Source organism: Nyctereutes procyonoides, unplaced genomic scaffold (assembly GCF_905146905.1).
Source record: "Nyctereutes procyonoides isolate TBG_1078 unplaced genomic scaffold, NYPRO_anot_genome, whole genome shotgun sequence".
Lineage (NCBI taxonomy): Eukaryota > Metazoa > Chordata > Mammalia > Carnivora > Canidae > Nyctereutes > Nyctereutes procyonoides.
Window position 1 is genome coordinate 42,943,802 of NW_026575131.1, and position 21,820 is coordinate 42,965,621.

General features: G+C 44.8%; 1 protein-coding gene across 1 annotated transcript in view; it reads right to left on the reverse strand.

Annotated features, from left to right (window-relative positions):
* Nucleotides 1–21,820, reverse strand: part of LIMD1 (LIM domain containing 1) — a 66,499-nt gene that overhangs the window by 6,922 nt on the left and 37,757 nt on the right. Inside the window, exons 3-4 of the mRNA XM_055344455.1 lie at nucleotides 3,622–3,689; nucleotides 591–653 (exon numbers count right to left, since the gene is read on the reverse strand). Of these exons, the coding sequence (XP_055200430.1) occupies nucleotides 591–653; nucleotides 3,622–3,689 (131 nt within the window). The remainder of the gene's footprint in view (nucleotides 1–590; nucleotides 654–3,621; nucleotides 3,690–21,820) is intronic.

Consider the following 21,820-nt stretch of genomic DNA (forward strand, 5'->3'; position numbering starts at 1 on the left):
AAAAGCCCAGAGAAAAGAGCATCATCAGAAACACAACACTGTATGCTATATGTTGGCAAATTGAACTCCAATAAAAAAATAATAAAAATAAAATAAAATAAAATAAAAAATAAAATAAAATAAAATGGAACAAATGAAAAAAGAAAAAAAAGAAAGAAACACAACATAGGGCAGCCCGGGTGGCTCAGCGTTTTGGTGCCACCTTCAGTCCAGGGCGTGATCCTGGATACCCAGGATCTAGTCCTGCTTCGGGTTTCCTGCATGGAGCCTGCTTCTCCCTCTGCCTGTGTCTCTACCTCTCTCTCTCTCTGTCTCTCATGAGTAAATAAAATAAATTCTTAAAAAAAAAAAAAGAGAGAGAGAGACACAACACTGTGTGGACTACATGGTTAAGCATGCTATATCAGTAAAAGCCAACAATGTGGCTTCTCCTAGAGCAAGCAGCTGCCTTGCACAGGTCTTTTCTTAATAAAACCAGATGCAACCACAAATCAAGGTAGGAAATACAGTTTTCCACTGTTAGTTCCTTTTTTCTATCAATGCCTCCCCCTCCTACCATGCCATCATCTTGTTTGGCTGACCCTACTCACCATGTCCATGATCAGATGTCCACAAAGAAAACATCTGTCAGCAGACTGCTGGAACCCAGAGTACTGCAGAGGAAAAAGAAAAGAAAGTTAAACCCAGACAAGACAGATGACCCAGTCACTTGCCCACCAGAATGACAAGGAACTTCTCAGAAAGATGTGTCACTCCATACAGGAATCTGTCATTTCCCAGAGGACAACACAGTTGTGTGATGAATCATGGAATGTCTTCTGCCACAAAGTCATTACAAATACTAATACTGCTCACTCTAACAAGAGCTGCATTTGGGCATCCACAACATGCTAGGCTCTGTGTAAGAGGCTGTGCATAGAGAGGCTTCAATCTCTAAGCCAGTGGTTCTCAAAGAGGAGTTCCCTGACATCATCTGGGAATTTGTAAAAAACGCAAATTCTTGGGCTCCACCCCAGACCTACTGAATTAGAAATGCTGGGAGAGGATCTGGTAACATGTATTTTCACAAGCCCTTCAGGAGAGTCTGATGCAGGCTCTAATCCTTAAAACATTTTTTTAAGATTTTTTTAAAGATTTTATTTATTCATGAGAGACACAGAAAGAGAGAGGTAGAGACACAGGCAGAGGGAAAAGCAGGATCCATGTGGGGAGCCTGATGTGGGACTCAATCCTGGGACTCCAGGATCATGCCCTGAGCTGAAAGCAGACACGCCCAACTGCTGAGACACCCAGGCATCCCTAAGATTTTGTTTTATTCTATTTTTTTGAGAGAGCAAGCATGTGCGCACAAGTGTGGAAAGAGACAGAAGGAGAAGGACAAGCATAGCATAGTCCCTTCTGAGTAACGAGCTCAATGTGGGGCTCCATCCCAGAACCCTGGGATCATGACCTGAGGTGAGGGAAGATACTTAACTGACTGAGCCACCCAGGGACCTCTCTCTTTTTTTTAATATTTTATTTATTTATTTGTGAAGGAGAGAGAGAGAGAGAGAGAGAGAGAGAGAGAGCATGCACAAGCAGGGGGAGTAGCAGGCAGAGGGAGAAGCAGGCTCCCAGCTGAGCAAGGAGCTCAACGTGGGCCTCGATCCCAGGACCTCAGGATCACCACCGGAGTGGAAGCCTGATGTCTAACCGACTGAGCCACTCAGGTACCCCCAGGCACCCCTCTCTAATCCTTAAAACAAAGTATGTATCATCCCATTTCTAAGATGAAAGCAATGAAAGCTCAGAGAGGTCAAGTGACCTTCACAAGGTCACATAGCCTTTAAGAGGTAAGAATAGGAATCAAATTCAAGTCTGGTCTGGTTAAAAAGCCAATGCCCTTAGTTTCACAGAAACTTGGTAAATACTCTCTATCTTTACCAAACACACATATACACACACACACACTCTCAAAAGAAATGAGGAACGCTTTTCAGGAAAGCACACAGAGAAAAGATACCACATACTGAAAGATACTAAAGTTTAGATATTACACACATGGGGGGGGGGGCTGTAATACAAAGGAAGGTGGGAAAAAAAAGAAAAAGGGAACTTTGTGCAGTCCCAGGGGTGGCAGTTCCTTACTTTCAGGGGGAGCCAGCCATATCCCCACCTTGCACTCCCAAGAGTGGGGCGGGGGGGGGGGGTGACCACCTGCTGGGAAGCAAGGCAGGGCACTGACTCTGACCTGGGGAATCAGAACCCCAGTTTCCCTTCAGCACCGATTGTGCCCACAGGTGGGCATGTGACCCAATAGAGCCAATGAGGCTGGAGGAGCAGGACGGACACTCTGGGCCATCAGCGCTGAACAGTAGAGGATGCAAACCCCAGAGCGATGCCACTGCCACCAGGTGGTCACCAGGAAGCTCCTGAGGAAGGAGCTGATGCTGCAGAGGCAGGGCCCCAATGAAGAGAAAGTGACTCAGAGGCCCCTGCTGAGTGCATTGCCTTTTTGCTTCTACTGGTTTGGGTCGGCCTGTCTGTTACTGGCAAGCCTGGGCCACAGTGCATCAAACCCAAGCCACCTCTGGGTCTTCTGGGGAACGTAGGCTCAGGTCATCCACTGTCTACTGAGCGCCACTGGATGCTTGGTGCTAGGTGAGGGGCTGACGAGGTCCAGGGGAAGAAGCATGTCCAGGGGAGAGAGAAAGGGCTGGGGGAGGCCACCCTGCCTTGTTCTACCTGCTGCGCCAGAGAGGCCCTGGTGTGGTGGCTGCACGGAGGGTGGGAGCTCGCTGTTGGGGAGGGGGCACAGCTGTCAGCTATCGGGGCAAAAAAAGGGTGAAGACGCTCCAGGCAGGGGAAGTGGCACAAGCTAGGGCACAAAGGCTTGAGGCTGTGCAGGGGTGCAAGCGAGCAGCAGAGTGGGAGAGCCACAGGTCTGGGCTCAGGAGCACAGCTTCTGCACAGGCCTTGAACCCTTGCGATGCAGGGCCCAGGGTGGGGGCGCTGAGCTACAAGCCATCCCGGGGAGCTAAGCGGGCCCAGGGAGGCCGTGGTGGCACGGGGATCAATGCTCAGCCACTTTCTGGGAGAAGTGGGAAGGAGGAGGGGCCAAGGATAAGCCCAGAAAACCGTTCTCCGAGATGAGGACCCAAGGCAGCATGATGCTTCTGCTTCAGACAAGCAGACGTGAAGGGCTGGGGGACAGCCCGGGGGACCATCCGCTGGCCTGAGAGGTGCCGACAGGGCTGGTGCTCAGGGCTGGGCGTCACTGGCCCGCGGACAGACTTCTGAAGTGTGGCGGAGGCTGGATGCCCACAGAGAGCAGCCAGGATTCCGAGGAACGAAGGCCTGAGCCCCAGTCCGGAGGCTTAAGAAAGGTGGGGTCGGCAGAAATGGGCAGAACCAAGACGACAGGCCAGGTGACCCTCGAGTCCCTTCCAGGCACAAAGCTCTGCAGCTTGTCATTTGCTTCGGGATCCCAGGCCACCCCCTGCATCCACAGAAGGAAAGCCAGGACCCATGCCGGGGATCACCGAGGGGAACCACACTCTCCTGGCTGGCCAGGTCTCCCCACAGGCTCCCCCTGACTCTGGTCGGGACTGCGGGCAGGGCAGGTTTGGGGAACACACTCACCAGGAAGTCTTCCTCACAAAACACTTTGCCATTGACAAAATAAAAGGCTTTTCCTCTCAGCTTCCGGCCTAAGGAAAAAAGACAAAGGCAGGGTGAAAAGAAAATGTTGTATGCAGTGAAAAAGAAAAGAAACAAACATGCACAAAATTGCCGACTGTCACTAAGAGCGTGTGATTACTGAAAGCCGCTGTGGCCCTGGGATGGCCAGGCCCGGCCCCTGGCAGGTGCTGTGTGGCCAGGGACACCAGCACGGCCTTGAGAATCATCCTACGCCCACCTCTGCCACTTGCCCTCCGCTGAGCAAGAAGCCAGCGAGACATCTGGGGACAGGATGGCAGAGGCGCGCTCAGTGCGGGTACAGGGCGACGGCCTGTTGTAAGCTGTTTCCCACAGGTGTTTGGGACATCATCTTTGACATGTTCTCCAGAGGCCACTGGTGAAAACTGATCAGGAAAGTCCTATAAATTGGTCAACTTTATTTTCATGTCTCGACTCGACTATATAGAAAATACACATTGTTGGATGGATAATGATTTTTCTTGTCTTGTCCTGATCTAAATGGGGTGAGGAAGGGCAGCTCACGTGGCTCAGCGGTTTAGCGCCTGCCTTCAGCTCAGGGTGTGATCCTGAAGACCCTGGATCCCATGTCGGGCTCTCTGCGTGGAGCCTGCTTCTCCCTCTGCCTGTGTCTCTGCCTTCTCTCTCTCTCCCTCTCTCTGTATCTCTCATGAATAAATAAATAAAAATCTTTTTAATTAATTAATTAATTAATCAATTAATTAATTAATTAATGGGGTGAGGAGGTTGGGGCACCTGGGTGGTTCAGCGGTTGAGCGTCTGCCTTTGGTCCAGGGCATGATCCTGGAGTCCCTGGATCAAGTCCCACATCAGGCTCCTTTTTTTTTTTTTAATTTTTATTTATTTATGATAGTCACACAGAGAGAGAGAGAGAGAGAGAGGCAGAGACACAGGCAGAGGGAGAAGCAGGCTCCATGCACTGGGAGCCCACCACATCAGGCTCCTTACACGGAGCCTGCTTCTCCCTCTGCCTGTGTCTTTGCCTCTCTCTCTGTCCCTCATGAATAAATAAGTAAAATATTTTAAAAATAAATAAATAAATGGAGTGAGGAGGGGTGGGAAAATTTCAAAACACCCCAGCTTTTCAGGTGTAACTTTAGTTTCCATAAAGCTAGGATGCTGACAAGAATAGCATATTTTGGGGTGCCTGTGGCTCAGTGAACACCTGCCTTTGGCTCAGTTCATGATCCCGGGGTCCTAGGATCGAGTCCCACATTGGGCTCCCTGCAGGGGGCCTGCCTCTCCTTCTGTGTCTCTGTCTTTCTCTGTGTGTCTCTCCTGAATAAATAAATAAAATCTTAAAAAAAAAAAGAGTAGCTTACTTTATCAATTCCCTTGATCCCTTATGATAAAATACAAAGGGTCACAAGTTCAAGGTAAGCAGGAGCATCTTTATAAGAGACCCTGGTCTGTGACTCTGTAGCATTTCCAGATCTGAGAACATTTCGAGCCCTAGGCACAACACATACACAACAGACCATGAAATTTTCAAAAACGGAACGAATTTTAAACTCCAGTGGAATCACGCCCCTTGGTGCCAGGGTCCAGAACATGAAACCAAACACTAAAGGTGCTCAAGGCAGAGAAACTTCCTTGATAAACACCAAGTATCCCGACCTGGGACTCCCAGAGCCAGCAAAGAGCACAAGGCGGCAGAGAAAAGCCTGGTGATCTACACCTGTTGGAGCTCAGAGAGGGCCTAGAAAGTATCGATGCAAAGGAAGAGCCACAAAAAAGGAAAGGAAAGTTTAACTACAAAAGCAAAAAAAGCTCCAGACGGATTAAAGACTGTGTGAAAAACAAAAGTTATCATAAGAAAACGCGAGTAACTGTCTTTGACTTTGGTGTGGAAAAGGATTTCCTCAGTAAGACACAAAAGGCATGCCTTATAGAGGTAAAGGCTGGTTGATACATAGGACAGCAAAAATCAGGCTTCTGTTCCACATGAAACAACATACACAAAGTTCCAAAGATCAAACTGTTGAAAAGCCAAACTGTTCTGAGCAAGGAGGCAGGAGTGGGTCAGGGGCCGGCAGGCTGGAGGCCATGAGGAGAGAAAGAGGCAGAAGCAAGGAAGGATGAAGACTCTGAGACTGACCATCAGCATTTCTGCCTCGGCAACTCCCTCACCAAGAAGGCTTCGTCCTCCTCCTGGCCTGCTCAGCCCCTTCTTGGTGTCCTGCTTGTTGCTGCCAGACCCACTGCTGTCTCTATGTCTCCCCAACCCTCTGATCGGTTCCTATAGAACTTTTTAATATTCTGAATAGATGTTGTGCTCCTTGAGACTATAATGTGGGGCAGCCTGGGGGGCTCAGCAGTTTAGCATCGCCTTCGGCCCAGGGCCTGATCCTGGAGACCCAGGATCGAGTCCCACATCAGGCTTCCTGCATGGAGCCTGCTTCTTCCTCTGCCGGTGTCTCTGCTGCTCTGTGTTGTGTGTCTCTCATGAATAAAAAAAAAAAAAAAAAAAAGAATATAATGCGCCTCCAACTTGGCCTTATATGAGGAGGGCTTGCCAGTGGTCTAACTGAAGGCAATATACGCTAAGTTGAAGAAGCAAAAGGCAAGGTAGGCCAGGGACCAGGAGATGGCCACAATACACGTAATAAGACACTAGTTTCTAAAACATAAAGAACACTAACCACCCATCTGACAAAGATAACCCAATGGAAAAAGTGAGTGGAGGGTAAGAAGTGAAAGTGCAGAGAAGAGAAAAATCTGTTAAACTCTAGACAGTAACTATTTTTAAAGATGTTCAATCCCACTAGCAATCAGGATATGCAAATTAAAACCACAATGAGATGCTATCTCATTCCGGGATGGGCTAAAAATCACTAAGCCTGACAGTACCATGTCTTGGTGAAGGTGTGGGCAGGAGGAAGCCTTTCAAACGGCTGGTGGGAGTGTTGGTTGGAATGAGCACTCTAGGAAGAATCTGGTAAGAGCCCATAGAGCTGAAATCCACATGACCCACCACATACCCCTAGGCAGGCCCTTTGAGAAGATCTCCCAGCTTGCAGGAGAAACGTGTGCAGTTTTTCACTGCAGCACTACAAAGAAAACCTAGACACCCAGCAGCATCTTCAATGTTCATCAGTATAGAAAAAATGATAAACACATTTAGGGGGATCCCTGGGTGGCTCAGCGGTTTAGTGCCTGCCTTTGGCCCGGGGCGCGATCCTGGAGACCCTGGATCGAGTCCCACATCGGGCTCCCTACATGGAGCCTGCTTCTCCCTCTGCCTGTGTCTCTGCCTCTCTCTCTCTGTCTATCAGGAATGGATAAATAAAATCTAAAAAAAAAAAAAAAAGAAACACACATTTAGGAAGAATTTGGAGTTATAGTCCATGGATGCGATATTACACAGTGGTCAAAATAAATGAACTAGATTTGTATATATAATTATGAATTGAACTGAACACATTGTTGTGCAAATAAAGAAAACTGCTCAATGATATATGTAAATTATGTGATAGTATGTATATGTTAAAGCATGAACAAACACATGCACACACAAACTAATACTTATTAATCTTGTATATGTGATAACAGAAGAAAAACTGGGACTGGAAGGATCCATACACTCAATTCATGATAGCAGCTGCCCTGGGGAAGGGGGAAATGGAATATGGGAGGGGGAACCAGGACAATTCCAATCTGTCTGTAATATTCTACTTCCTTTATCAGAAATAAGTCAAAAGGACAACATATAAATATCTGTGCATTCTGGGTGGCAGGTAAATAAAGGTTATTTCCTACTGTACTTTCCTGCAGTTTTGAAACTATACACAAAAACAAACATGCACACCTTCTTTAGGTGAAATACTATAAACCAAAGGCAAATGACACACCAGAAAAAACATCTGCACTGTAGAACAAAAAACAACTTAACCTACCCTGAGATGCAAATAACTCAATTAACAGCTTGATATAAAAAAATAGGCAAAGAGGAGCACCTGGGTGGCTCAGGAGTCTGCTCAGGTGGCAAGGAATCTGCTTGAGATTCTCTCTCTCCCTCTCTCTGACCTTCTCCACTACTACGCGTGCACATGCTCTCTCTCTCTCAATAAAATCTTTTGTTTTAAAGATTAAAAACTTAAAAATGAGCATTAAGCAATATCTGACTCCTAATAAATTATAGCACATATACTATTATGCAACCATAAAAAAAGATTGTTTTCAAAAATAGGTTTGATGACACAGATATTTAAAATACTTTACTTTAATATTTAAAATACTTTAAAATGGGGCAGCCGAGGTGGCTCAGCAGTTTAGCACTGCCTTCGACCCAGGGGGTGATCCTGGAGACCCGGGATCAAGTCCCATGTCAGGCTCCCTGCATGGAGCCTGCTTCTCCCTCTGTTGTGTCTCTGCCTCTCTCTCTCTGTCTCTCTCATAAATAAATAAAAATCTTTAAAAAAATAAAAAGATAAAAATAAAAGGTGGTATAAAAGCGTGTTTGTGTGTGTGTACAGACATGGAAACACATACTCACACACCTATATGATCACAAAATTATGTGTATGAGCATACACACATATGTATGCCAAATGTTAATAATCATTATCTCTGAGTTAAAAAAAAAAAAAGAAAAAAGAGTGATTTTTAGTTTTTTTTCCTGCAATGACTATATGTTATTTTCATAGCCTGAAACAAATTATAATGGGGTGAGGGAGTGTGGAAAGAGCAATGGGGCATATGTTAGAAGGCTGCAGTGCAAGTCTTTAGCTCTCCAAACCTCTTCCATTCCTTCCTCAAAGTTAGTTATACTCACTTCTAGAAGGTCCTAGAAACTTCAATAGCATTCCCTGGCTCTGCGAAACTAGGGTAACAAGAATGAGCACTTAGAACTAAATGACTGCAGGGTTCACTAACAGAACCCCCTACCCCCCCCTTTTTAAAAGATTTTATTTATTTATTCATGAGAGACAGAGAGACAGAGACAGAGACAGAGAGAGGCAGAGACACAGGCAGAGGGAAATGCAGGTTCCATGCAGGGAGCCTGAGGTGAGACTTGATCCCGGGTCTCCAGGAACATGCCTTGGGCCAAAGGCAGGTGCCAAACCACTGAACCACCCAAGGATTCCCACCCCCCCTGCCCCTTAACAGCCATTGAAGTTCATTTATAATTATTTTACTTTCTTGGAACTTTCCCCTCTATATAAATATTCCAGAGGACTCAAAGTTTTACAAAGGAAAATGAGAACCAATTAGAGTATCCTTTCTCCACTTTTTGCCCCCATCAGGCACCCAGGTGACAGCCTCTAGTCCCTCCCTGGCAGCCAAGGTGAAAGGAAGGACACAAACAGCCCACCGCAGAGGAAAACGAGGCTTGTGCTGTCTGACCACAAGTAAAGCCCAAGTCCAGCCTGGGAGCGAGGATTGCTTATTTTGCTGCTCCCAGGTTCTGAGAGGAAAGGGGGCAAGACGGGCAGCCCGGGTGGCCCAGCGGTTTAGCGCCGCCTTCAGCCCAGGATGTGATCCTGGAGACCTGGGATGGAGTCCCACGTTGCGCTACCTGCGTGGAGCCTGCTTCTCCCTCTGCCTGTGTCTCTGCCTCTCTCTGTCTCTCTGTCTCTCATGAATAAATAAATAAAATAAAAGAAAAAAAAGAAGAAAAAGTAAGGGGGCAAGGCTACAGGTTCCACTCTGGGGGCAGGGAGCATCTGGAAACAGCATAGGACTTCCTAGACAAAGATGAGGTTTCAGATCCGAAGCAGAGAACATCCAAGCTCTGGTTCCAGGAACGAAGTCCAGGAAGTTCTAAGGAATCTGAGCTGGGAATTAATTTTTTGTTTTATAGAGGGCATATTACCTCTGTTCCAGAAATCACTGGAAGACTATTAAACCTGCCAGAACACTGAGCGCTCTAAGCTCTAAGAACACTGAGTATTCTAAGAAACACAAATCAAACAAGAGCTTTTTCACTTAAACATCAACAAAGATTTTTTTTAAATGATCACAGTCGTTTATGACTGCTGTCATGGCATATTTCTGTAAGTTACTGATGAGAGTGTAAAATGATAAACTCTCCCCAGAGAGGAAACTGTGAAATGTTTATCTCTGACTTGGTGCGGCTGTCTGTGACTTAGCTTGAGGAAAGAATGAGAAATGTGGATAAATATGTACTTAGGTTCAAATTGGAAGCCTTAGGAGAAATGATTACATAAAACAGAGAACATCTAAATAATGAAATATTATGTAGCCATTTAAAGTACCATTCAGATAAGTGTTTTCGTGATACTGGCAAATGCTTATACTATAGAAGGTTATTCAAAATACATTAGTATATGAAAAATGCAAGCTGGACAACTGTACAATTCCATTTCAGTAACTTATATACACACACACACACACACACACACACATATACAAAAGAGAAAAAACTCTGAAAGAGCACATGCTGGAACTAACAATGGTTGGCACTAGTAGATGGCATTACCAGGACATTACACGGCCAATAGTGCAATCATTTAAAATTATCTAGTACTACATAGCCCTGGTAGGTTGTATTAAAGGGACTTTCTCTTACTACTTCATACATTTCAATATTTGAACTTTTTCTATTATTAAGGACACTTATAGACGGTATTAGAATTTCACTTTTTGCTTTCATACACTTTTATATTAAATGTTTCTAGAAGTACATATTTAATCATTTGATAAATAACACTTTAGGTTTTCTAAAAGATTTTTATTCATTTATTTATTTTGAGAGGGCGCATGCACATGCATGGGGAGAAGCACGGGAGGGGGAAGAAAAGAATCTCAGGAAAACTGCACTGAGCATAGAGCCATAGGCCCTTCTCTACACGGGGCTCAATCCCACGACCCCAGAGACCACGACCCGAATGGAAACAAAGAGTCAGAGGCCCAACCAACTGAGCCACCCATGTGTCCCTCGTTTTCTGTTTTTTTTTTTTTTTTTTTTTTTTTTTTAAGTAGGCTGGATGCCCAACGTGAGGCTTGAGCTCACAACCATGGGATTAAGAGTACCATGCTCTACTAACCAAATCAGCCAAGTGCTCCCAATACTTTAATTTGTAAAAGAAAACCCTTATGTATAATATGAAAAGTAATAAAGCAAGATCTAAGAACTATATCTCAACTATGTAAAGAAGAAATTCAAAGAAAAAAGACTGGAAAAAAATCTGCCGAGAGCAACAGTGCCTCTAGTGGACATATGTGGTATCTACATGACTGTGGAGAGGAGGACGCTGATCAGATTGTGTGCCTCTTTACACTTTACTACACTTCCCCAAACTTTTACTAAGGAGCAGGTAAGACTTTAATCATTAAAAAAAAAAAACAACAAAGACTTTAATCGTCCTTTTAAAAAAAGTGCCCAGGGATGCCTGGATGGCTCAGTGGTTGAGCATCTGCCTTTGACTCAGGGTCTGATCCCAGGGTCCTGGGATCGAGTCCCGCATCCGGCTTCTCCCTCTGCCTATGTCTCTGCCTCTCTCTCCCTCTCTGTCTCTCATGAATAAAGAAATAAAATCTAATACATAAATAAATAAATAAATATATAAATAAAGTGCCAAGCTAGCTAGACAAATCCTATTGCTGCAAGTGTGCAGAGCTGAGAAGTCCCATGTCCAGAGTCATGAGGCCAAGGGAAGGGTTTAAAGGCTGTATACGCTTCTCCTTTGTTCCAAAATAACAATAACAATAATATTAATAATAATAACAATTGAAGACTCCCCCACAGGCAAAGGGTGGTGCCCAGTGTGTGCTCTGAAGGACTCAACTCCACTTTTTACCCCATTAGATCCCACACTAAATTAGTTTGTATTTTATCAGTAGGAGAAAAAAAAAAAAACCTAACATCTATTGATTGCTTTCCAGTTTTCTTTCTTTAAAAAAAAAAAAAAGATTTTATTTATTCATGAGAGACACACAGAAAGAGGCAGAGATATAGGCAGAGGGAGAAGCAGGCTCTCCATGGGGACCCCAAGATCATGTCCTCAGCGGAAGGCAGACGCTCAACCATTGAGCCACCTAGGCATCCCTGCTTTCTAGCTTTCAAGTACTGCATTTAGAACTTTCACACGCTAGCAAGTTTAAAAACGTTTCATGTTGTCACACATTACTGCACCATCAGCCCTCCTGTCTGGCCTTTTCCCACCACATGCCTTTTACAGGCAAGTCCACAGATCATTTCCTGTCACTCACTGTAGGCTCTTGGTTTCAGCAAGTGTGGACACGGTTCACCAAAGAATGACGTAGAAATCCAATCCATCACTTGTCAGTACCATGGAACAGTACACAGATGTGGGAATTAATTATCCTCAGGAATCACTGGAAAGGACGCCCCAGGATTGTTCCCACTTTCTGGGTTTCCTTTCCTCTTCATGATACGGATGGGATAAACATTACCTTCCTTTTATACCTCCTGATGCTCAGAGCAGTAAGTGAGCAGGACAGGAACCCAGGCTTGTCTGACCCTCAAGCTCTGAAGCTCATGCTTGTCACACTGTGCCATGAGACTGCCTGCACGATTTAATGCCTGTGAGTGCTCACCTACATGTGCCATCCATTTTTTTCTCTTCCTATCGCAGAATGGAGAAAAGTAATTTTTTAAAAGATTTTCTTTATTTATTCATGAGAGACACAGAGAGAGAGGCAGAGACATAGGCAGAGGGAGAAGCCAGCTCCCTGTGGGGAGCCCGATGTAGGACTCGATCCCAGGACCTCGGGATCACCACTCAAGTCAAAGGCAGAAGCTCAACCATTGAGCCATTCAGGCACCCTGCTCTCTCTATCTTTTTTTTTAACATTTATTTATTTAAGCGATCTCTACACTCAATGTGGGACTCGAACTCATGACCCTAAGAGCGAGAGCTGCAAACTCTACTGACCGAACCAACCAGGCACCCCGAGGCTTCTCATTTTCAAAAGCAGGAAGGCAGAGGGAAAATATTCTTGAGGCTGAATCACTCCAGGGTCCTGAAATTCGATGTAAGGGCAGGATCCAGAACCCAGAAGGGTCCTGGCTGCTATTCACGCTAGACCAGTAGGTGGCACCAAACTACAGCCAGGACCAGGACAGGTTGGAGCAGCATAACCCACTGAGAACTCCAGGCAGGTAGTGAAGGGGATGGCGTGGGTCATGTCACTCGCCAATCCTGCAACAACATGACCTTGCACCTGAGGCATTTTAACGCCATCAGCACGTTATGCAAAAGCTAAATCAGTCAGGCAGACATGCCTATGGTAGCTAGATGAGTTGGGATTTGACCCTAGCTCTCTGGCACAAAGTCAGCACTGAGTAGTTCTCAGACTGGGGGTGGGAGGAGGGGGTGGATGTGCTGGCCTTCCCAAGCAAACCTCTTTCCCACTCTACTCCCCTGTGGGGGGATGAGTTCCACTGTCCTCACTCACTTCCTACAGCGGTACACACCTGGAGGTGTGATACCATGAAGATACCTATGGCTGCAGCAGTGCTCACAACAGGCATGGCACAACCTTGAATGGTCCAGGGGCCGTAGTTCTAAGCTTAGCATGCTTCAGAACCGCCTGGTGGGTTTGTTAAAACACAGACTGCTGGGGCACCTGGGTGGCTCAATCGGTTGGGCGTCTGCCTTTGGCTCAAGTGATGATCCTGGTCCTGGGACTGAGCCCTGCATCCGACTCCCTGCGGGGTGAGGAGCCTGCTTCTCCATCTGCCTGCTGCTCCCCCTGCTTGTGCGTCCTCTCTCTCTCTCAAAAAACGCAAACAAAAAACAAAACACCCAAAACCCAAAAAAGACCCCACATACTGTCGAGCCTCATTCCCAGAGACTGATTTAATAAGTCTGGGAGGGACCTGAGAGTCTACCCTTCCCAGGTGATGCTGAAGGTTCTGATCCAGGGGCCACACTGAGACAGGCCATGCCTCAGGCTGGTCTCTGAACCAGCATTTCCACTTCATATGATTCGTCTTGGTCAAACAAAAGGGCTAAGATCATCAAGTCCATCCCTCAACAATGAGCAACAAACAGAACTGAGGTGCAAGGCAGGTCGGTGCCAGGTCTTTATAATTTGGTTTCAGAATCATCCCGCTTCTGACAGAGGAATTCCTTAAACCAGGAAACACATAGTGATGTGCACACCAAAATTAGACCAAATAAGTTTTCCCAGAGCTTTAGAATGATCATAGTTGCTCTTTATTTTCCAATCGCAGCAACAATTTACAGAATATCGACTAATACATGTGCAGACTCATAAAAAAGCCACTTACCATTGACAGTGAATGGATATTTTATATTTGCCTCCAGAGACCCCTATAGTCGAAAAGAAAAATGGGGATAAAGCCCGTGTAGCTCGATGAAGGAAACTGTGACCACAGTTACAGATGTCACAAAGAGAGGTTGGCCACTTAACCTGACAAATAAAACTAAACGTGCCACGCTCACCATTCTCCCTCTAGAAATAGAAACAACTTGTCTATTCTGGAAAAGTAATTGGCCCTTAGCTGGAAGACTTCCATCACAAAGTTCACTGTCCAAAATATCTCCCTGAAAAGTGAAAAGTGAAAAAAGCTTTCCTGGCAGAGAGGAGTCCTCGAAAAAAGGAAGTTTTTTAAAAATGAGCAACTGTTTAGATTTTGTTGTTATCCTACTGTCCCAAGATGGTAACTTCTGAGTTGTCCACTGGTTACCAGGCTTTTGTGGCTATTTGTATGTAAATCAAAGTTAATTAAAATAATCGGCAGCTATGCACCATTTCCTTTATCGCACAGAATCCTATCTGATCTACTTGTTCCAACAGCTGCTTCCAGAAAAGGTTAACTCTTACAATGAGCTGCTAATACAAACCAACAGAAAAACTGAACAAATTGGTTCAGGGCAAATGTAACAACCAACCAGGATTTCCCAGGCTTAGGCAGCCTCCGAGGGCCAGGGAAATAGGCAAAAGGTGGAAAGTAGAAAAGCAACCAGGGTCAGGTCCCAGGCTTTGCCATTTCTCAGAAATGCAAGGTTGGCCCATCACGTGACCCTGTGGGTTCCTTGGTAGAGGGTGTTGTGGAGAGGACAAAACTGAGGGTCCCAGTGGGGAGCCCAACGTGGTGCTGGCCCATACTAAGTGTTAGCATAGTAAGTCACTGTTGCCAGGATCCCGCCAATGACCTTCAGCAGTTTCCTCAGCTGAAACCTATATGAGCTAAAAATCTCATCCACCCCCACCTCCCTCCTTTTTCTCAGTTTACCTGCGGTAAAGGGCCAGGCTTTTGTTTTGTTTTTCATTTCCACCTGTCAGACTTAATTTCTTGGAAAATAAAAATAATGTGGGAAAATGAAACATAAAATCCAAGCTACAATCTACCCTGTCAAATTGCTGTGAACGTTCCTAAATGGCCTCAATTTCTGTGCTTCTCTCCTTGCCGGCCAGCACCATTGGGGACCACACCACCAGTAGTCCCAGTCCACATTCCAATTCTCTTCTCACTGGATGCTCCCAAGTCTTTTTTATTTCTTTACAGTTTTACAAATCCATTATTTTTGTTTTCCATTCCTACCACTCCAGACCATTATTATCATCTGGATTGGAGAAGAGAATGCCACACAGAGAAAAAAAAATCCTGGAGACCTGCAGAGGGTCTTCTCTGAGTATTTAGCGAGGAATCAGATCAGCATGTGCCTGTGAAGAAACTAACCGGGTCCCGGGGAAAAAGTCATCCACAAGGGCCAAAAGCAATGCCTATCCTGCCAGCCAGAGTGGGAAAACTCATAATCCATTGGGTATTGAGTGAAATGCTCAAGAAATGCTTTTACCATGGAGTGAAGAATAATTGGCCCTAGACTGAGCTCTGTTCTGAAAAGATCATTGTCTCCAAATAACTCACCTGCATCCCAGGACAAAGCTCAAGAAGATTTAAAAGAATACAAAAATATCCAGGACTCAACGAGGTGAAATCGCAATGTCTGGCATCTAATCAAAGATTACCAGGCATGCACAAAGGTGGGAAAAGAGGACCTACAATTTTTTTTAATAATAAATTTATTTTTTATTTTATTATTTTTTTTAAGATTTTTTTTTAATTTATTCATTCATGAGAGACACATGCACAGAGAGGCAGAGACACAAGCAGAAGGAGAAGCAGGCTCCATGCACCGGAAGCCCGATGTGGGACTCGATCCCGGATCTCCAGGATCACGCCCTGGGCCAAAGGCAGGCACCAAACCGCTGCGCCACCCAGGGATCCCAAATTTGTTTTTTATTGGTGTTCAATTTGCCAACATACAGAATAACACACAGTGCTCATCCCGTCAAGTGCCCCCCTCAGTGCCCGTCACCCATTCACCCCCACCCCCCAAGAGGACCTATAATTAAGGAACTAGTCAATCTATGGAAATCAAGCCAGATCTGACACAAATCCTAGAATCAGTAGGAAAAGAGATACAAGTTGTCATTATATCCCATATGTCCAAAAAGTTAAAGGAAGATCTTTAAAAATGCCCAAATTGAGTGGCTAGAGACAAAAACTAGAGTACTAGGATGAAAAATACACTGGATGAAAGTAGGAGACTGCACACTGCAGGAGAAAAAATTAGTGGATTTAAAGGCATAATAATAAAAACTGGTCACTCGATGGCCAAAATGAAACAGAGAGGAAAAGAATTTTAAGCATAAAAAGAATATAAGGGAGTTGTGAGGCAACTTTAGTTAATTAAAATTAAATTAAATTAAATTAAATTAAACCCTGGGAAAAAACAAACAAACAAACAAACAAACAAATTAAACCCTGGGTGGCTCAGGGGTTTAGCGTCGCCTTCGGCCCAGGGTGTGATCTTGGAGACCTGGGATCAAGTCCCACATCGGGCTCCCTGCATGGAGCCTGCTTCTCCCTTTGCCTGTGTCTCTGCCTCTCTCTCTCTTTGTGTCTCTCATGAATAAATAAATAAAATCTTAAAATAAATAAATAAATAAATATATACATAAATAAATACAATTTAATTCAAAGGGTAATTTGTTAAATCTAACAAAGAGGTAAGAAAAGGGGTAACAAAGCCCTGAAGGAGAGGGATTAGGAGCAGGGAGGGGGCAGCAGAAAAAATGTGAAGAAATCATGGCTGGAAATATTCCAGATTTGACAAAGACTATAAACTCACACATCCAAAAATGCTCAACAAACCCCAAGCACAGGAAACATAAAAAGGACCCCAAGGGACATCATAATCAAATTTCTCAAAATCAATGATAAAAAACTTAAAAGCAGCCAGAGAAAAAGGATATGTTACCTACAGAGAAACAGAGATAATAAAGAAGACATCGGATTTCTGATGGAAAGCAATGGAACCACATCTTTAATGAAGTGAAAGAAAAAAAACTATCCATTTCGAATTCTCTAGCCCCACAAAAAAAAAAATCCTTTATTTTTTTTTAACGATCAATTTATTTATTTGAGAGAGCACACACATGCAAGGGAGCACCAGGGGAGGGGCAGTGGGAGAGGGAGAGAAAATCCCAAGGAGACACTAAGCTGAGCGCCGAGCCTGATGTAGGACTCAACCCCAGGACACATGATGAGATCATGACCTGAGCAGAAACTAAGTGTCAGACGTTTAACCAACTGAGCCCCCCAAAAATATCATTTAAACCTAAAAGTGAAACAAAGATGAATTAAGACATACATGAAAGGATTCATCACCAGCAGATCTACCCTATAAAAAAAAAAAAAAAAAAGTTGAGGAAGGCCTTTAAGCAGAAGAAAAACAGTACCAGATGAAAATCTGGATCTAAACAAAGAAGAGGACCAGAAATAGCAACTGCATGGATAAATGAGATTTTTTTCTTATTAGTTAAATCTCTTTTAAAAGATAATTGACTAGAGCAACAGAAAAAAAAATTGAGACACCAGAAACAAACCCTAACATTTAAGGTCAATTAATTTTCAACACATTTGCCAAGACAATCCAATGGAGAAAGAATAGTCTTTTCAACAAATGGTGCTGGGAAGCCTTCGTATTCATGTGCAGAAGACTGAAGTTGTGCCTCTACCTCAAACTATATAAAAACCAACTCAAAATGGATCATAGAGGGCAGCCCTGGTGGTGTAGCGGTTTGGCGCCGCCTTCAGCCCCGGGCCTGATCCTGGAGACCGGGGATCGAGTCCCACGTCAGGCTCCCTGCATGGAGCCTGTTTCTCCCTTTGCCTGTGTCTCTGCATCTCTCTCTCTCTCATGAATAAATAAATAAAATATTAAAAAAAAATGGATCATAGACCTCAACTTAAGAGCTAAAACTATAGCACTCAGAAGAAAATATGGGCATGAATCTTTGTGACGTTGGGTTGGCAATGTTTTCTCATACAAAGCATCAAAACATAAGAAACATAAGAAAACATAAGAATTCAAAACATAAAAAAGAAAAGAAAAGAAAGTAGATAAATTAGACTACCTCAAAATTTAATAATTATAACATCAGGAAAGTGAAATGACTGTCCATAGAAAGAGTAAAAATATTTGCAGATCATATATTGGAGACTCATCTGTAAAACATATAAAAATCTATTAATAAAAGTCAATGATAAAGATTTTAAAAACCTGGGATGCCTGGGTGGCTCAGTGGTTGAGCATCTACCTTCGGCTGAGGGGGTGATCCCAGGGCCCGGGATTGAGTCCTGCATCAGGCTACCCAAAGGGAGCCTGTTTCTCCCACTGTCCCTGTCTCTGGGTCTCTAATGAATAAATAAATAAAATCTTAAAAAAAGATTTTAAAAACCCAATAAAAAATGGGTAAAGGATCTGAATAGACATTTCTCCAGATAAGACGTGCAAATAAGCCCATGAAAAAAATGTTCAGCATCATTAGTCATCAGGGAAATGCAAACCAAAACCACATTGAGATTCAACTTCACACCCATTAGGAAGGTCAGAATCAAAAGGTCAAATAGTCACGAGTGTTGGCAAGGATGTGGGATGCTGAAATCCTCACACATTGCTGGTAGGAATATAAAATGCTGCAGCCACTTTGCAAAAACAGTTTTTTAAAAAGTTAAACACAGAGCTACCATATGACCCAGCAATTCTACTCTTCGATATATACACAAAGAGATGAAAACATGTGTCCACGCAAGAACACATCCAGTTGACCCTTGAACAACATGGGAGTTAGGGGTGCTGACCTGCCACCGTGCAGTCGGAAATCTACATATAACTTTTGACTACCCCCAAAGTTAACTACTAACAGCCTACTGTTGACCTCCTAAAAGCCTTACCAATAACATGAACAGCCAAACACGTATTTTGTATGTTATATGTATTATATACCGTATTCTAACAACAAAGCAAGCGACAGAAAAGAATGTTACGAAAATCCTAAGGAAGACACATTTACAATACTGTACCATAAAAAAATCCACATATAAGTAGACTCTGTGGTTCAAACCCACATTGTTCAAGATTCAACTGTACAAGAGTATTTGTAGCAGCATTATTGATAATAGCCAAGAAGTGGAAACAAGTGTGTATCAGCCAATGAATGGATAAATAAAATGAGGTATATCCAGACAATGGAATATTATTCAGCCATTAAAAAGATCAAAGTTCTGATCATGCTCCAACATGGAAGAACCTGGAGCATCTTATGTTAAGTGAAAGAAGCCAGTTACAATAGACCGCTTATCATATAATTCCATTTATAGGAAACCTCCAGAACAGGCAAATCCATAGGAGTAGATTAAGGATCCCTGGGTGGCTCAGCGGTTTGGTGCCTGCCTTCAGCCCAAGGCGTGGTCCTGGAGTCCTGGGATCGAGTTCCACATAGGGCTCCCTGCATGGAGCCTGCTTCTCCCTCTGCCTGTCTGTCTGTCTCTGTGTGTGTGTGTGTCTCTCATGAATAAATAAATAAAATCTTTAAAAAAAAAAAAAAGAAAGAGTAGATTAGTGGTTGCTTAGAACTGGGGGAAAGAGAGGTAGAATGGGGAGAGACAGCTAAAGAGTACATACAGGCAATACCCGGCACTACACTAAAGGTATTGAAGGGTGGCAGGGGGTAAGTCAAGATCAATTGAACACCATCCTCATTCTCCCAAAACTGACCACGTAGGGGGAGACACAGACCCCCGCAACCAGCTTCAATGTAACCATAGCTTCAAACACCATGAGATGGGTAAATGAACAAGGCAAACATGAGACCCGGGATCAGAGAAGCCACAAGAGAGACCTCGAGGAAAGACAGCGCCTTAGAGGGTGGTATTCACCTGGGTGGACAGAGGAAGGGGCAGGTGGTGTCCCGCTGGGTAGGGGGACTGCCAGATGGCAGGTGGAGGAGACGGTGGCAGGACAAGAGATAGGCAAGGAGCTGGAACTGGCTTAAGGAATGCTTTCAGGGATCCCTGGGTGGCGCAGCGGTTTGGCGCCTGCCTTTGGCCCAGGGCGCGATCCTGGAGGCCCAGGATCGAGTCCCACGTTGGGCTCCCGGTGCATGGGGCCTGCTTCTCCCTCTGCCTGTGTCTCTGCCTCTCTCTCTCTGTGTGTGTGACTATCATAAATAAATAAAAGTTTAAAAAAAAAAAAAGGAATGCTTTCAATGCTAAGTGAAGGATTTGAACTGTGATGATAGGGCAAGAAGTGGCCTCTGAGCGGGGGTCCCCCAAACGTGTGCTCTAACGCTGGCCATGTAGATGGAGGTGGTAGGATGGCGAACAGGACCCAAGACAGTTGGGAGGCGTCAGCAGTGATCCACGTAAGGAAGAGAGAGGGTCTTCCCCAAATGGGACATTCTGGGGCCCAGCAATGGTGGCCACCATGGGGGAGGCTGCTGGTGTCGAGGGGCACAGCTGTCCCCCAGCCATGATCACAGGGAAACTTGCCCTCTCCACCCTGGTGGTACATCTGCTGGATTCCCAGGCTGGTCAGGAACTCAACTGGCAGGGAGGTTACGCTGATTTTGAGTCATCAACAGGCTCTTACACAGCACATGGTTTCAAAGACTGCAGAGCAATGAAGAGGAAGGTGTAGGAACCATTTCCAAATGGAACAATGCGGGCAGCAAAGTGAACACATGACACCAGGGACAATCGCAAGCACAGCTATGCAGGTATGGCAGACATGTTCTGGTCTTGCTTTGGTGTTGAGTTATGGGTAATTTTCTTCTCCCATATGTATTTTTTTTAACAGTGTGACTCTGTTGCCTTTGTGATGTATAAACTACAAGAATTGTAAACTTCACTGATCATTTCTTGTTAAAAAGTGAACTCTGGAAAAAAAAAAGTGAACTCTGGTTTAGGAACTAGAGACTTTCCCTGCACCATGCAATATGGTAGCCACTGGCCATGTGTAGCTACATTTAAACTTTTTTTTTTTTAAGATTTTATTTATTTATTTGATAGAGAGAGAGCAAGCACAACCGGGGGGAGCCGGAGATGGAGAAGGAAACTCCCTGCTGAGCCAGAAGCCCAACACAGGGCTGGATCTAAGGACCCTGGAATCCTGACCTGAGCTGAAGGCAGATGCTTAGCCAACTGAGCCACCCAGGCGCCCCCTACATTTAAACTTTAATTAAAATGAAATACAAGGGACGCCTGGGTGGCTCAGTGGTTAAGCGAGTCTGCTTTCAGCTCAGGGTATGATCCTGGAGTCCCGGGATCAAGTCCCATATCGGGCTCCCTGCATGGAGCCTGCTTCTCCCTCTGCCTACATCTCTGCCCCTCTCTTTCTGTATGTCTCATGAATAAATAAATAAAATCTTTGAAAAAATAAAATAAAATGAAATATGATATTCAATTCCTCAATCACACTAGCCACATTTCAAGTGGTCAAAAGCCACGTGTGGTCATTGGCTGCTAGAGGGAGCTGGAGGCCAAAGGAAGGCAGAGGGGGTGGGTGGTGAGGCAAACAGTGGGACCACAGACATGTTCCCAGGGGACTGCATCAGATCCCCCGGGATGCTCATTGAGCACATGCACACAGGCCTCCGCTCCACACATTTCAGGACTCAGGGTCTGCACAGTGCAGCCAGGGGTCTGCATTGTAGGGAGCTCCTCGTGACCATGAGGAATCTAAAGGAAAGGGTGAGAATCACCTGTGTGTCAGGCTCCTGGGTGGCTCAGTGGTTGAGCATCTGCCTTGGGCTCAGGACATGATCCTGGAGTTCCGGGACTGAGTCCTACATCAGGCTCCCTGCATGGAGCCTG